General features: G+C 38.5%; 1 protein-coding gene across 3 annotated transcripts in view; it reads right to left on the bottom strand.

Annotated features, from left to right (window-relative positions):
• Positions 1-212: 212 nt before the first annotated feature.
• Positions 213-14,196, bottom strand: part of LOC128696275 (protein phosphatase 1 regulatory subunit 14C) — a 315,191-nt gene continuing 301,207 nt past the window's right edge. For all 3 annotated transcript variants that reach the window (XM_053787440.2, XM_053787441.1, XM_053787439.1), the window contains 3 exons: positions 11,636-11,881; positions 3,952-4,077; positions 213-2,478 (listed from right to left, as the gene is read on the bottom strand). In XM_053787440.2, coding sequence (XP_053643415.1) covers positions 2,437-2,478; positions 3,952-4,077; positions 11,636-11,881 — 414 coding nt within the window. In that variant the 3' untranslated portion in view covers positions 213-2,436. The remainder of the gene's footprint in view (positions 2,479-3,951; positions 4,078-11,635; positions 11,882-14,196) is intronic.

Here is a 14,196-nt window from a genome sequence, read left to right as displayed (position 1 = left end):
GTAATGATCCAGTTTCTTAAATTCCACATTTGTTCCAGTAATATTTGATATTACTGATAGACTGATTAGTCTTGGGCCACAGATGTTAACACTGTTCTCATAGAGGGCCTATGGTTCTCTTGCTTAAGTACAAAATTAAAATACACATTGTATAGATTTGACATTGTTACTAAGGGCATTTCAAATTAAGGTTCTGAATATAATCACAGACAAAAATTAGCATACGTTTATTTAGCTTTATTGTCTCTCTCAAACGTTGGGCTGGACACCCGTAATTCACTGCAACACTGTTCATGCCTGACAATGCTTTCATACTTATTCTTGGGTAAACATGGGTAAAGAAACATGTACCTCTAATTATACAATGAGAAGACATGTTCTTCATGAAGAGAGCTTCTTGGAAATGTATGGTATTGTCTTATTAGGTCATTATTTATTGTCCTAATTTTTTGAAGAAAATTATAAATACAAAGATTTATTTTAAATTCTTTACCCAATGAAAGAAACACATTTATAGCAATTAAATATTTTAAATTTTGTATATGGTTAAAATGCTGCAACTCATTCACATCAAATCTAAATGTTTATGATTTTTCTTGAGTTAAGGGTCAAACTTATGAGATCCTGCAATCTTTCATATCGCAAAAAAAAATTTATTATCTAACAGGTAGCCTGTTACAAGTGTATCATGTACTCTCTAAGGACATTCAATGTCTTGCATTTATGAAACAAGTACTGTAGTTTGAATATTCTCACCTCGGGAGACTGTGGCCCAAGTGAGAGACTTACAGTATGTGATCATTCATTCTGAGACTAAATATAATGTCAATAAAGCTGCTTTTCTTAAAAAAAAAAAAAATTAGGAATTGCTATATTGACACCTAAGTCTCAAAATATATTTTGATATCACTTCACTTTCAATATTACAACTCGGCATGCCGTTCTTGGTAATTTTGATCTGGGCTTAATTTATACTGGGTAACTTCCTTAGTCATGAATATGAAAATGGCAATTATGGAAGTACTGTACTGCATTCACTAGCTATATTCTCCAAGCACTTCAAGCCTTACTACTACAATTTTTACCATGTGAAAGGCAAGAGGACTTGAAGTAATTTGTGCTGGAAATTCACTGTGATAGGACGTCAAGATATAACAATGGATGGGGTCTTTAGGCTTAAGCTTAATTTCTCTAACTGCAAAATAAAAAAAAAAAAAAAATTGCCTATTTGAAATCAAATCTAAAGTGCAGCTTACTAGCAGTATTAGAACGAGTCAAGCCTGAATACTGACAAGAATAATTTACAACAGATTGAAATAAACACCAAATTAAAATGTCAATAAATGCACACAATACATACTCCTAACCTATTAAACAATAAAATTCATCAAAATATAATCTTTAAAAGTACAATACATAAAATATGCCAAAAATCATAACTGTCTAATAACTAAGGAAGACATTAACACTAAAGTTAAAATATAAGTGATAAAGATTCTTGTACTAGCTTTCATTATGAAGGTAGAGCTATTTCTTTTACAAAAAAAGCACCAGTCTAGGGAAGTGCTCTAATTAGGGACATTTTCCACCTTCAATATACTACATATTAAAAAATTATTAAAAACCTCACATTAGGTGTATTTTACTGAAAAAGTTTACATACAAAATTAATATAGTACACGAGTGGTGTTAAGAAACATGGCCATAAGATAAGCACTTCCCTATAACATCCTTTTCGTTTTATAACAACTAAACCATAACTTTCATTATGATTCCAAATCTCTTGCATACTTTGGGAGTGACTGTTACTGCAATAAGTAAGTAAACTGACAAACTTTTTTTCCAGTTAATGCCAAAGACTAGGGAGCTACTTTATCATATTACCAGCTTACATCATCATCCCTATGCTAATCTTTTGGAGTTTACTTTGCGATGACAGTAGGCCAAAATATAAAACACTGATAGTTACGAGTTGATGGAAAAAATAGATATTGTGTCAATTTCATTTGCTGATGGCTCATAAAAAAAAAAAAAATACATAAAATGACAGTCACCAACTGAGCAATACACAATCGTACCAAAGCTATAAAGTATCTGTATACAACCAGCACTGAGACCAACTTCTAAACTGTCCAAATAAAATCTTATTCCATTTTAGCTCCAGCACTCCAAGGAGCTATCCAATTCAGCTCATTTTTTTCTGGATTGCCAGAGTTGCATCACAGTTGTGTGGGATGACAGATATCACATGATGTCATCCTAATATAAATTCACTGTGAAATACTGTACATTTTTTTTGCCACTTATTAGACTTCCACTAAAAGTGCTAAAGAGCACTTGTTAGACACAACCCAGAGGTATGTTTCCTCCCCAATAAAACACAGGATGTTGGAGCCTCAAGCACACTTGACACACACAAGTTATGTCACTAGTTTCTTACAGAGTTGTTGCTCGTTCCAATAATTCAGCAATAAATTTCTGAAAATAGAATAGAATGATCAGTACAAGATACATGGCATTATATATGACAAAGTATGAACACTAACATGTCTATTATATGGAAATTATTTATCAATTTCCCTAAAAATCTGCTTTATTTGTAAAACAATAAATGGTAATATGTATTGGCCAAAAGTCACTGTCCTTGTAAGTTGGTAAAGATGTGTTGGTTAGCACCAGACCTTTTGCACTAGAAGGCTTTGAAAAGATTGAAGTTTCCTAAATATGAGCTCTGTACCCTTCAAGGTAGAAGTGCTTGTTATTGGCTCTTCAAGGAACTGGGCTTACCCTTGCCTTAGATTGAATTTTCTTGCCTCCCATTCCCTAGGTGCTGTATGATCTCCCTTTCCTAATGGAGATGGTGAGATCTTTCCCTCCAGTGATACTTGGAGGCAGATTATTATTATAATAAAAAAGAAGCGCTAAGCCACAAGGGCTATACAGCGCTACTTGGAGGCAGAAAACTGAAGTTTATTTCAAGGTTACCCAAAGATGATTTTGGGGTCATTACCCCTGGGGCCCAGTCCTAGACAAGGACTCCACGTTACTGACCTAACTGACTAATGCTGGTGTTGGTTGCAGGCAGTCCAACATATGCACCACAGCTCAGCTGATCAGGAATTAACTTAGAACTGGTAATTCCATTTGTGAATGAAGGGAGGTTTGGAGTTTTGGTCCCTTTACAGTTACAGAGTTATCTTATAGTCCACTTACTGTACCCCTGCTTTTAACTGGGTTTATTTTGTACTGTGTATCTAGTGATTTTGGTGTGCAGATTTAGAATCAATCCCTCCAGAATTTTCCAAGTAAAAATTATGACATGTCCTCACCTACATTCTGAGTACAGTTTGAAGGACTTCAAGTATTCCCAGTAATTTTAGTGCTTGACTAACATTATATGGGCAGTGAAAGTTCTCTACATTCTCCAGATCTGCTTGACCCATCTGGGTTTAGCATTCCCCTATGAATATTATAAAAGGTACCAAGACACTAGTGCATCAAGGAAAAAACAAGCTTGTACAGTGATGATACAGTGAGTACCAATAGAGATACAACCTCTGTTCACAATGCTAATTTCAGTTTTGTCTTTGGTCCCAAATTTGAAACAAATGTACAGAACTTAGGTCACATAACCTCTCTGGAGGACACGAAAGTGACTCGCCAGCGTACTAAAGTGATATGAATTATGCTAGGGAATGCTGACGTGATTGTTTTAGTCACTGTCCCATGATTATTATCAAGGGGGAAGCGCTAAACCCGGAGGATTATACAGCGCCTGGGGGGGGATGTGGAAGGCATTCAGGCTTAATTAGGGGAACTGGAGCACAGATCCAATTCCCTAAATCAAGAGCCCCTCACCAACATCAAGGAACCTTCCTTAAGGGGACTGTCCCATGAAACTTACTGAAACGTCACGTTTGACCATTACATTACAGTACTAATGGTACTCGCCTCCACTTTATCCTTGGATTGTTTGCAGTCCGCCAAGGAGTCCCATAAATACTTCTTACGTTTTAATTCTCCCTCAACATCAAGTAGTTCATCAAGGTCCAGCTCCTTCTCCTCATTTTTACCTTCCTGGAAATATTTTGCAAAATCAGAAATTTTTCCTATTAGTTGTGCTATTTGTAAGTCTTTCAAATACGTATCTTAAGATTTGAGACAAAATGTGTGTTGACTGACCCATACGGGTTTTCTTACTATAATCATTGAGAAGTACTAAACTAAGTGCCTAAGGTAGAAGACAGGTTTGATCAGAGGAATGGTTATGTAACTCCAAATCCTTGGATCAAGAACCCTAAATCCAGCCTTCAAAAAAAAACAAAAACTCCCATTTCTTAAAATAACACCACATATACTCTGACAAAGGTTAAGAAACTGAAGTGAAAATAGATACTTTTTGCATATTATCAGACTTGCATATGTTAACCTTACCTAATATTAAATGAGAGCTATATTATTATTATTATAATCAAGGGGGAAGCGCTAAACCCGTAGGATTATACAGCGCATGTGGGGGGATGGAAGGTATTCAGGTTCAATTCAGGGAACCGGAGCACAGATCCAATTCCCTAGATCAAGAGCCCCTCACCTACGTCAAGGAACCTCCCTTGAGGGGAAATGAGAGCTATAAATATAGCTTTTTTCACATTTGTATAAAGTAATTGCTCAAATAATCTACCATGACAACTGCTAATGTGGGGAGAAAAAAATTTTGGCCTCAGAAACACTGGATTTTGAGAATTTTAAATTTCCATTATTGCTCAAAATCACAAAACGTGTAATCTTCAACTACTAATTAAGATTTATTATTATAATCAAGGGGGAAGCGCTAAACCCGGAGGATTATACAGCGCCTTGTGGAAGGCATTCAGGCTTAATTCGGGGAACTGGAGCACAGATCCAATTCCCTAAATCAAGAGCCCCTCACCAACATCAAGGAACCTTCCTTGAGGGGTACTAATTAAGAATATGGAGTGAAAATTATTAAATAAAGAATTTTAGCATAGTGTTTTTTTTGTTTACTTACGTAAATAAGTTTATTCAGGTATACACAGATACAGTTACATAGATTATCATACATAGCAGCATATGTGTAGAGAACCTGGGATAACCCAAAAAAGTCACACACAGTAACTTATTTCCACTGGGGTCCTTTTACCTTATTATTATAATAAAAAGGTTATATCAGTGAAACATAAGTGAACAGTATTTAGATAAGGCTAAAGAGGTCTTTGTGGCATTTATAGATTTGGAAAAGGCGTATGACAGGGTGGATAGGGGGCCAATGTGGCAGATGTTGCAGATGTTGCAGGTGTATGGTGTAGGAGGTAGGTTACTGAAAGCAGTGACAAGTTTTTACGAGAAAGTGAGGCTCAAGTTAGAGTACATAGGAAAGAGGGAAATTATTTCCCAGTAAAAGTAGGCCTTAGACAAGGATGTGTGATGTCACCGTGGTTGTTTAATATATTTATAGATGGGGTTGTAAGAGAAGTAAATGCGAGGGTCTTGACAAGAGGCGTGGAGTTAAAAGATAAAGAATCACACAAAGTGGGAGTTGTCACAGTTGCTCTTTGCTGATGACACTGTGCTCTTGGGAGATTCTGAAGAGAAGTTGCAGAGATTGGTGGATGAATTTGGTAGGGTGTGCAAAAGAAAATTAAAAGTGAATACAGGAAAGAGTAAGGTTATGAGGATAAAAATATTAGGTGATGAAAGATTGGATATCAGATTGGAGGGAGAGAGTATGGAGGTGAATGTATTCAGATATTTGGGAGTGGATGTGTCAGCGGATGGGTCTATGAAGGATGAGGTGAATCATAGAATTGATGAGGGGAAAAGGGTGAGTGGTGCACTTAGGAGTCTGTGGAGACAAAGAACTTTGTCCTTGGAGGCAAAGAGGGGAATGTACGAGAGTATAGTTTTACCAACGCTCTTATATGGGCGTGAAGCATGGGTGATGAATGTTGCAGCAAGGAGAAGGCTGGAGGCAGTGGAGATGTCATGTCTGAGGGCAATGTGTGGTGTGAATATAATGCAGAGAATTCGTAGTTTGGAAGTTAGGAGGAGGTGCGGGATTACCAAAACTGTTGTCCAGAGGGCTGAGGAAGGGTTGTTGAGGTGGTTCGGACATGTAGAGAGAATGGAGCGAAACAGAATGACTTCAAGAGTGTATCAGTCTGTAGTGGAAGGAAGGCGGGGTAGGGGTCGGCCTAGGAAAGGTTGGAGGGAGGGGGTAAAGGAGGTTTTGTGTGCGAGGGGCTTGGACTTCCAGCAGGCATGCGTGAGCGTGTTTGATAGGAGTGAATGGAGACGAATGGTTTTTAATACTTGACGTGCTGTTGGAGTGTGAGCAAAGTAACATTTATGAAGGGGTTCAGGGAAACCGGCAGACCGGACTTGAGTCCTGGAGATGGGAAGTACAGTGCCTGCACTCTGAAGGAGGGGTGTTAATGTTGCAGTTTAAAAACTGTAGTGTAGAGCACCCTTCTGGCAAGACAGTGATGGGGTGAATGATGGTGAAAGTTTTTCTTTTTCGGGCCACCCTGCCTTGGTGGGAATCGGCCAGTGTGATAATAAATAAAATAAATCTTATTATTATTCTATAATGAAGATAACATCTTATTATCATACTAAAAAGACTACTACACGAGGGTCATTAAGACTATCTACAATACGAGGGTCATTACTAAGAATAAGTAATAACTTTCAATGAAACTTCAAAAAGAGGGATTTTTCACATTAGTAGTAAATGATATATGTACCATATTAGCTACAAATTTTGAGAAAAGGTTTTTGCCTTGCAAACCCTAACAGTGCTGTATGACCCTTGTCGGTTTAGTGCTTTCTTTGATTATTATAATCAAAAAGAATTTCTTTGATAATAATGATACAAACCTTAACCTATAGGCTAAGGATTTTCCATAATTTTTCAAGCTTTCCATATTGTTTTAAATCACATGTGCTCACTAACATACTGATTAAGTAAATGATTAAAATTGTTCAATACAAATCTTTTCAGCATATTCTAAGGTTTTTTGTAATTATAACCTAAACTTCAATTATATTAGTATAATATTCATGTATTCATGGGGCAAAGCTAAACCTGAACAGGTGGTACAGCATTTAGGGTAATAGAAGGCATTTGGAATTTCAATCAAGTAATTAGAAAACAGATCCAATACCTTCGATCAAGAGCCCCTCGCTAGCATCCATGAACCTCTCTTCGAGGTATTTAACCTTCAATGAAAGCTTTTATATAGGCTTTTTTTTAAATTTGTAAGAAGTAAATGATAAAAACAATAATAAATCTACCATGTAAATTGCCAATTTTGAGATAAAAAAAAAAAAAAGAAAAGTAAGCTACAGGCATAGGAATTTCAAGATTCTTGTTTTTTAAGTTTTCAATATTGCCTGAAATCACATCACCTGTACTTAATGACATGCTGATTGTCCTAAGACAATGGACTGAAAATAGAGATAATTTTAATATTCTTCTTTCAACAAACCATCTGTATCCCACAGAGCCAGGATGACCCAAAAAGGAAAAGTTTCCCTTTTTAAATTTAGTAATGTATACAGGAGAAGGGGTTACTAGCCCCTTGCTCCCGGCATTTTAGTCATCCCTTGAGACACGCATGGCTTACAGAGGAAGAATACTGTTCCACCTATCCGTGGAGATAAAAGAAAATAAACAAGAACAAGAACTAGTAAGAAAATAGAAGAAAACCCAGAGGGGTGTGTATATGCTCATACATGCATGTGTAGTGTGACCTAAGTAAGAAATAGTAGCAAGACATACCTGAAATCTTGCATGGTCATGAGACAGAGAAAAGACACCAGCAATCTTATTGTGTAAAACAATGAGAGGGTTTTGTTTTACACTCACTTAGGAAGGTAGTACCTCCCTGGGCAGTTGCTGTCTACCTAGTTTTAACATACATGTATTATAAAAGAATTTTTTATCTACACTAACCTAACCTTCAATGAAAGCTGTAGAGTTTCTTTTAATATTTGTAGAAAGTAATTATCAAATAGATTCACATGTTATGCGTCAATTTTGGGCTATACATTTAGGATTTTCCAGAAATCTTTCAAGCTTTTAGCATTACACTTAAAAATCACACCACAAGTACTCACTGACTTACAGAGTAGGAAATTGCTGTGAAAATTATGTACCGATAATTTAGGCATCTTACATGACTTTTTAATCTATCTTAACCCTTAAACGGTCCAAACAGATCGACGTTCAAATTCGTAGTGCTACAAAAGTAGATCTTCAAAATGGTATACAATACCGACATGTTGGTAGTTAAGACACATAGGCAACTTTATTTCGAAACGTTTCGCCTACACAGTAGGCTTCTTCAGTCGAATACAGAAAGTAGGCAGGAACAGTAGAGATGTGAAGACGATGTAATCAGTCCATCACCCTTGAAGTCGTAGAATTTGAGGTTGTCAGTCCCTCAGCCTGGAGAAGTTCAGTTCCATAGTCAGGAACTATCAGATAGTTCCTGACTATGGAACTGAGGGACTGACAACCTCAAATTCTACGACTTCAAGGGTGATGGACTGATTACATCGTCTTCACATCTCTACTGTTCCTGCCTACTTTCTATATTCGACTGAAGAAGCCTACTGTGTAAGCGAAACGTTTCGAAATTAAGTTGCCTATGTGTCTTACCTACCAAAAGTAGATTACTTTTTTTTACATATTTTCAAATATAACAAAAAAAAAAAAATGTAGATAAGTTTTTTTTACACATTTTCAAATGTAAAACAAAAAAGAAGATTACATTTTTTTGCATACTTTCAGATGTTGAAAAAACGTATATACAGTGGACCCCCGGTTAACGATATTTTTTCACTCCAGTAGTATGTTCAGGTGCCAGTACTGACCGAATTTATTCCCATAAGAAATATTGCGAAGTAGATTAGTCCATTTCAGACCCCCAAACATACACGTACAAACGCACTTACATAAATACACTTACATAATTGGTCGCATTCAGAGGTAATCGTTATGAGGGGGTCCACTGTATATGTTTGGACCATTTAAGGGTTAACTACCTTTGATGGGTTTTGAGAGTGTTCTACTTTCAAGGTCCAGCTCTGGGACAGATTTATCTGGTATTTGTCTGATCAATCATGGCTGCTGGTGGCCCATTGGTCCACACATACATTACAGCCTGGTTGATCTGTCACTTGGAGGAGGAAATTGCCTAGTATCCTCTTAAAGACTTCTACACTTGTTTCAACAGTTTTTCTGATATCTTATGGTAAGATGTTAAAAAGTCTGGGACCATGTATGTTGATGAAGTTTTCTCTTAATGTGCTCGCTGCACCCCTGCCTTTCTTGGGGTTTATTCTACATGTTCTCCCATATCTCTCACTCCAGTTTGTGCAGATCTGGGACCATCCCCACCAGTACTTTCCATGTATATACTACGTTATCAAGTATCTCCTCCACTCCACTGAGTACATATTTAGAACTTTGAGGAGTTTCCAGTAATTTAAATGTTTCATTGGCTCTATGTAGGCTGTAAATAATCTCGGAATCTGTTCCAGTGTCAATCTCTCTGTTGCCCTGAATGGAGCCCTTAACAATAAGCAGTACCCCAAATGAGAGAGCACAAGCAATCTGAAAAGTGTCATGATTGGCACTACTTTCCATCCTGAAAGTTCTCTCATTTTCCACCCTGTCATTTTTCTGGCCATCATGACATGTGCCTTATTAAGTTCTTTAAAAGAAAGGTCAGCCGATATCATTATCCCCAAAGCCTTCACATGTTCCATTCTTTCTATTTGGTGCTCCTTTTGAGTTCTTCAATTTTTCCCATACCTAAGCAGTTGCAGTAACTTATGTTACAGGTCTTATTATTTTCCACCTCCCACTGAATGACTCTGCTTATATCTTTTTGCAATTATTACGTGTCTTCTACATAGATGATTTTCATGCATATTTTCATATCTTCTACAAATGATTATATGAAACTGTGACAAGAGGTTTTATCTATTCCCACTATGAGGATAAATTGGACAGTACCCAATGGTACTGAGCTTTTTACTCTGGTAATGCTGGATGGAAACATTAGGAAGAGTTTCCTTAAGATACATGCTGTCCCTGTTCACCTATCAGTAAAATAGGAGTTAGTCCACTTGTGTGGGTTGCATCCTGGGAACAAAACTGACCTAATTTGTACGAAGTGCTCTGCATAACAAGGGGCTTTCTATACAGTATTATGTCACTGATGTTAGCCAGGCCTGTATACCTTGTACATGTACTTGTTATTATTATGAGGAACATAAAGCTCATGAAGCAGGAGTGTGTGTACCTAGTAGTGACCAGAGCTATTACTTGACCCCTGCAACCACAAATAGGGGAGTATGCGCACGTGCACACGCCCGCACGCCCACACACACACACACACACACACACACACACACACACACACACACACAAATAAAAAAAAAAAGGGTATGTCTATCGACAAGTGCCTTCAACAACTAGTAACACACATAAGAAAAGACTAGGGGTGATATAACATGCAAAATATTGATAAGTGATAGGGGTAGATGGGGAGGGATCATTAAAGATATAGGAAACAGGAACACAGGGCACAGCTGGAACCTTAGAACATACAGGTCACATTTATGAGAGGAATTGCCTATTCAGTCTTAGGAAGTGAAACAACCTTGAGAGTGAAGTGGCAGAGGCAAGATCCATATACTTGGCATGAGAAGGCTCTCAAGGTTATGAATGAATGAACCCAGTACAGTGAAGAGGCAGGGCCAGGAGCTGAGACTCAACCTCCACAACCACATATTGGTAAGTACACCCTCTTCCCCCCCACACACATTCAGAATATTGCTGTTTTGTTCAACATTCTGCTAAAAAATATTTGTGTGCCAACAGCTGCCACTGACCAATTATTCCATTTGTTACTAAGGTATTCAGTGTCATTGTTTGTGGATTTTTTTTGTCACTTGTGACACTATCTGAAAAACTCTTAAAATATATAAGTTTTATGGTATTACAAAAACATTTTTAGTGATTTCATTGTATTGTAAATTATATGAGCATTATAATGTTATGTTGTATCTGTATTTTCTGTGGTGATGAGTGTTATTATCCGAGTGTCATACAACGTTCTACATGAATGGTATATAATACCGACAAGATGAAGAATTACACACATGTGCAACATCTGGGTGTCATTATTTGTAGATGTTTTGCCATCCATTGACTATCAATACTATACAAGGACATCATGTGAAGAACATAGAACTATATACAAAAGATGAGTAAATCAGTCCCTCAGTCTTGGAGTTGGTGAAAAGCACCCCAGTCTTGAAGACGCGGTGCTCTTCACCTGCTCCTAGTCTGAGGGACTGACTACCTCATCCACTATTTGCTGTAGTATACATATTTCTGTCATTGTAGGTAACAGGTTGGTAGACAATTATTATTATTATAATAAAAAAGAAGCGCTAAACCACAAGGGCTATACAGCGCAGTTGGTAGACAAGAACCACCCAGGGAGGTACAGTACTACTGTCCTGCCGAGTAAGTGTAAAATGGAAGCCTGTAACTGTTCTACATGATGGTAGGAAATATAATAAAAGAGGGGCTCACCGGTGAAGGATAGAGTGTTTGTAGCTGGTCGAACATCCACATTTCTACACCGAGCCTCTTTCTGATGAGCGACATCTGGTGGGCGCCATATTTGGCTGTGAGGTACTTCTCCTTACGTTCCTTCACTTCCCCAATCTGTGCGAACTCTACGTGTAGGTTGCCCCTTGGGGGGCCCCGCCCCCGGTCTGGGGAACTCCCCACGGTTCGCCCTGAGGTGTACGAGGCCACGCCCACTTCCATGCCGCTCTGTAAAAGAAAAAAAATCAGTAAAAAATAGAGAATTATTATATTATTAGTAGTAACCCAGTTTGTCTTTTAGCACGAGATACTGTGGAAGTGATATCTTCCATTCACTACTTACCAGATGTGCTGTCTATGAGAACTCACCAGAGATGCTATCTACCAGTACTTACTACCACTAGAATATGAGAGGAATATACCATGTGCAAGAGCTTGGATTATTATTATAATCAAAAAGAAGCGCTAAGCCACAAGGGCTAGCAAGAGCTTGGAAATGCTAAATGTTCATGGCAATTTTGATAGAAATGTTGTACTTTCAGTATTTTTAATATTCTTATTTTTATTATAGTAGTATTTGTGGATATTTGTATATGAGTGTTTTTTTTTTTTTTTTTTTTTTCGCTGTGTATGAAGGACAAACTGGTTGCCCCTTAGTTAGGGGTCATTCTTGTGTCTCCTTTCTTGCCTGATGCTGTGCTGCTCACAGCCACTTTGTGCATTTTGCTGTTTAGTGAACTGGTCACTTTAAGGTTCAAGTAACCTGTGCTTATTGCCTTTCTGTTGGTAAGAAGTTAGTCTATTTAAGGACTGGTTTCATTAATAAGTCAAGTCTTACTGAACACGCTTCACACACACATTACATAGTCTAGTACTATCAAGTACAACAACGTACCAGATGGTACAGTTTATCATTAAGAGTACAGTATTGTACAGTATTTTAAGAAAAGTGCTAAACTCACTGTTTAAACAAAATGTACGAAAATACTGAATACTCGTAAGCTACTGATGATGCACCTAGTGATACCTAGTGATGTGTAGGAGCCTTAATTAAACTTCTCCTCGAGTGATGTTAGCAGCTTTTGTCCCTTGAGCCTGTACTCCGTCTACAGTCTTCTTTGCCCTTCCCCAAACATAACTTTGCACTTGCTGCAGTTAAACTCCAGTAGCTACTTGTCAGACCAGACCTTCAGCCTTTCCAGATCTACTGTAGCCTTTTCTGGTCCACATCTGTTTGCATTATTAGTTTTACATCTGCAAACAGGGATACCTCTGATGATTCCATCCATTGCATCATTTACATATTCAAGAAATAGCACTGGCCCTATGACTGACCCTTGTGGTACCCCATTTGCCACGTGTACCTATCCTGACACCTTCAAGGACTATCACTCGTTGCCTTCCTGTCAGGTATGCCTTGATCCATTGTAGTGCTTTCCCTGTTATTACTGCCTGCTCCATGCACTTTTGTACCAGTCTCTGGTGGGTACTTCGCCATAAGCCTTCATACAGTCAAAGAAGATGCAATCTACTCATCCCTCTCTCAGCTGCCTTATTTCTGTTACACTGTCCTTGACTCCAGTAGGTTTGTGACACAGGACTTGTCCTGTGTGTGTACTCACCTATATGTGGTTAAAGGGGTCAAGTCAAAGCTCCTGTGTGTGTGTGTGTGTGTACTCACCTAGTTGAGGTTGCAGGGGTCGAGTCCGAGCTCCTGGCCCCGCCTCTTCACTGGTCGCTACTAGGCTACTCTCCCTGAACCGTGAGCTTTATCATACCTCTGCTTAAAGCTATGTATGGATCCTGCCTCCACTACATCGCTTCCCAAACTATTCCACTTACTGACTACTCTGTGGCTGAAGAAATACTTCCTAACATCCCTGTGATTCATCTGGGTCTTCAACTTCCAACTGTCCCCTTGTTGCTGTGTCCCATCTCTGGAACATCCTGTCTTTGTTCACCTTGTCAATTTCTCTCAGTATTTTGTATGTCATTATCATGGCTCCCCTATCTCTCCTGTCCTCCAGTGTCGTCAGGTTGATTTCCCTTAACCTCACCTAGTAGGACATACCTCTTAGCTCTGGGACTAGTCTTGTTGCAAACCTTTGCACTTTCTATAGTTTCTTTACATGCTTGGCTAGGTGTGGGTTCCAAACTGGTGCCGCATACTCCAATGTGGGCCTAACGTACACGGTGTACAGGGTCCTGAACGATTCCTTATTAAGGTGTTGGAATGCTGTTCCGAGGTTTGCTAGGCACCCACATGCTGCAGCCGTTATTTGGTTGATGTGCGCTTCAGGAGATGTGCCTGGTGTTATACTCACACCAAGATCTTTTTCCTTGAGTGAGGTTTATAGTCTCTGGGCCCCCTAGACTGTACTCTGTCTGCGGTCTTCTTTGCCCTTCCCCAATCTTCATGACTTTGCACTTGGTGGGATTAAACTCCAGGAGCCAATTGCTGGACCAGGTCTGCAGCCTGCCCAGATCCCTTTGTAGTTCTGCCTGGTCTTCGATCGAGTGAATTCTTCTCATCAACTTCACGT

This window comes from Cherax quadricarinatus, chromosome 39 (genome assembly GCF_038502225.1).
Source record: "Cherax quadricarinatus isolate ZL_2023a chromosome 39, ASM3850222v1, whole genome shotgun sequence".
Taxonomy (NCBI): domain Eukaryota; kingdom Metazoa; phylum Arthropoda; class Malacostraca; order Decapoda; family Parastacidae; genus Cherax; species Cherax quadricarinatus.
Note: the sequence above shows the minus strand (reverse complement) of the source record. Positions and strands in the feature narration are given on the sequence as shown.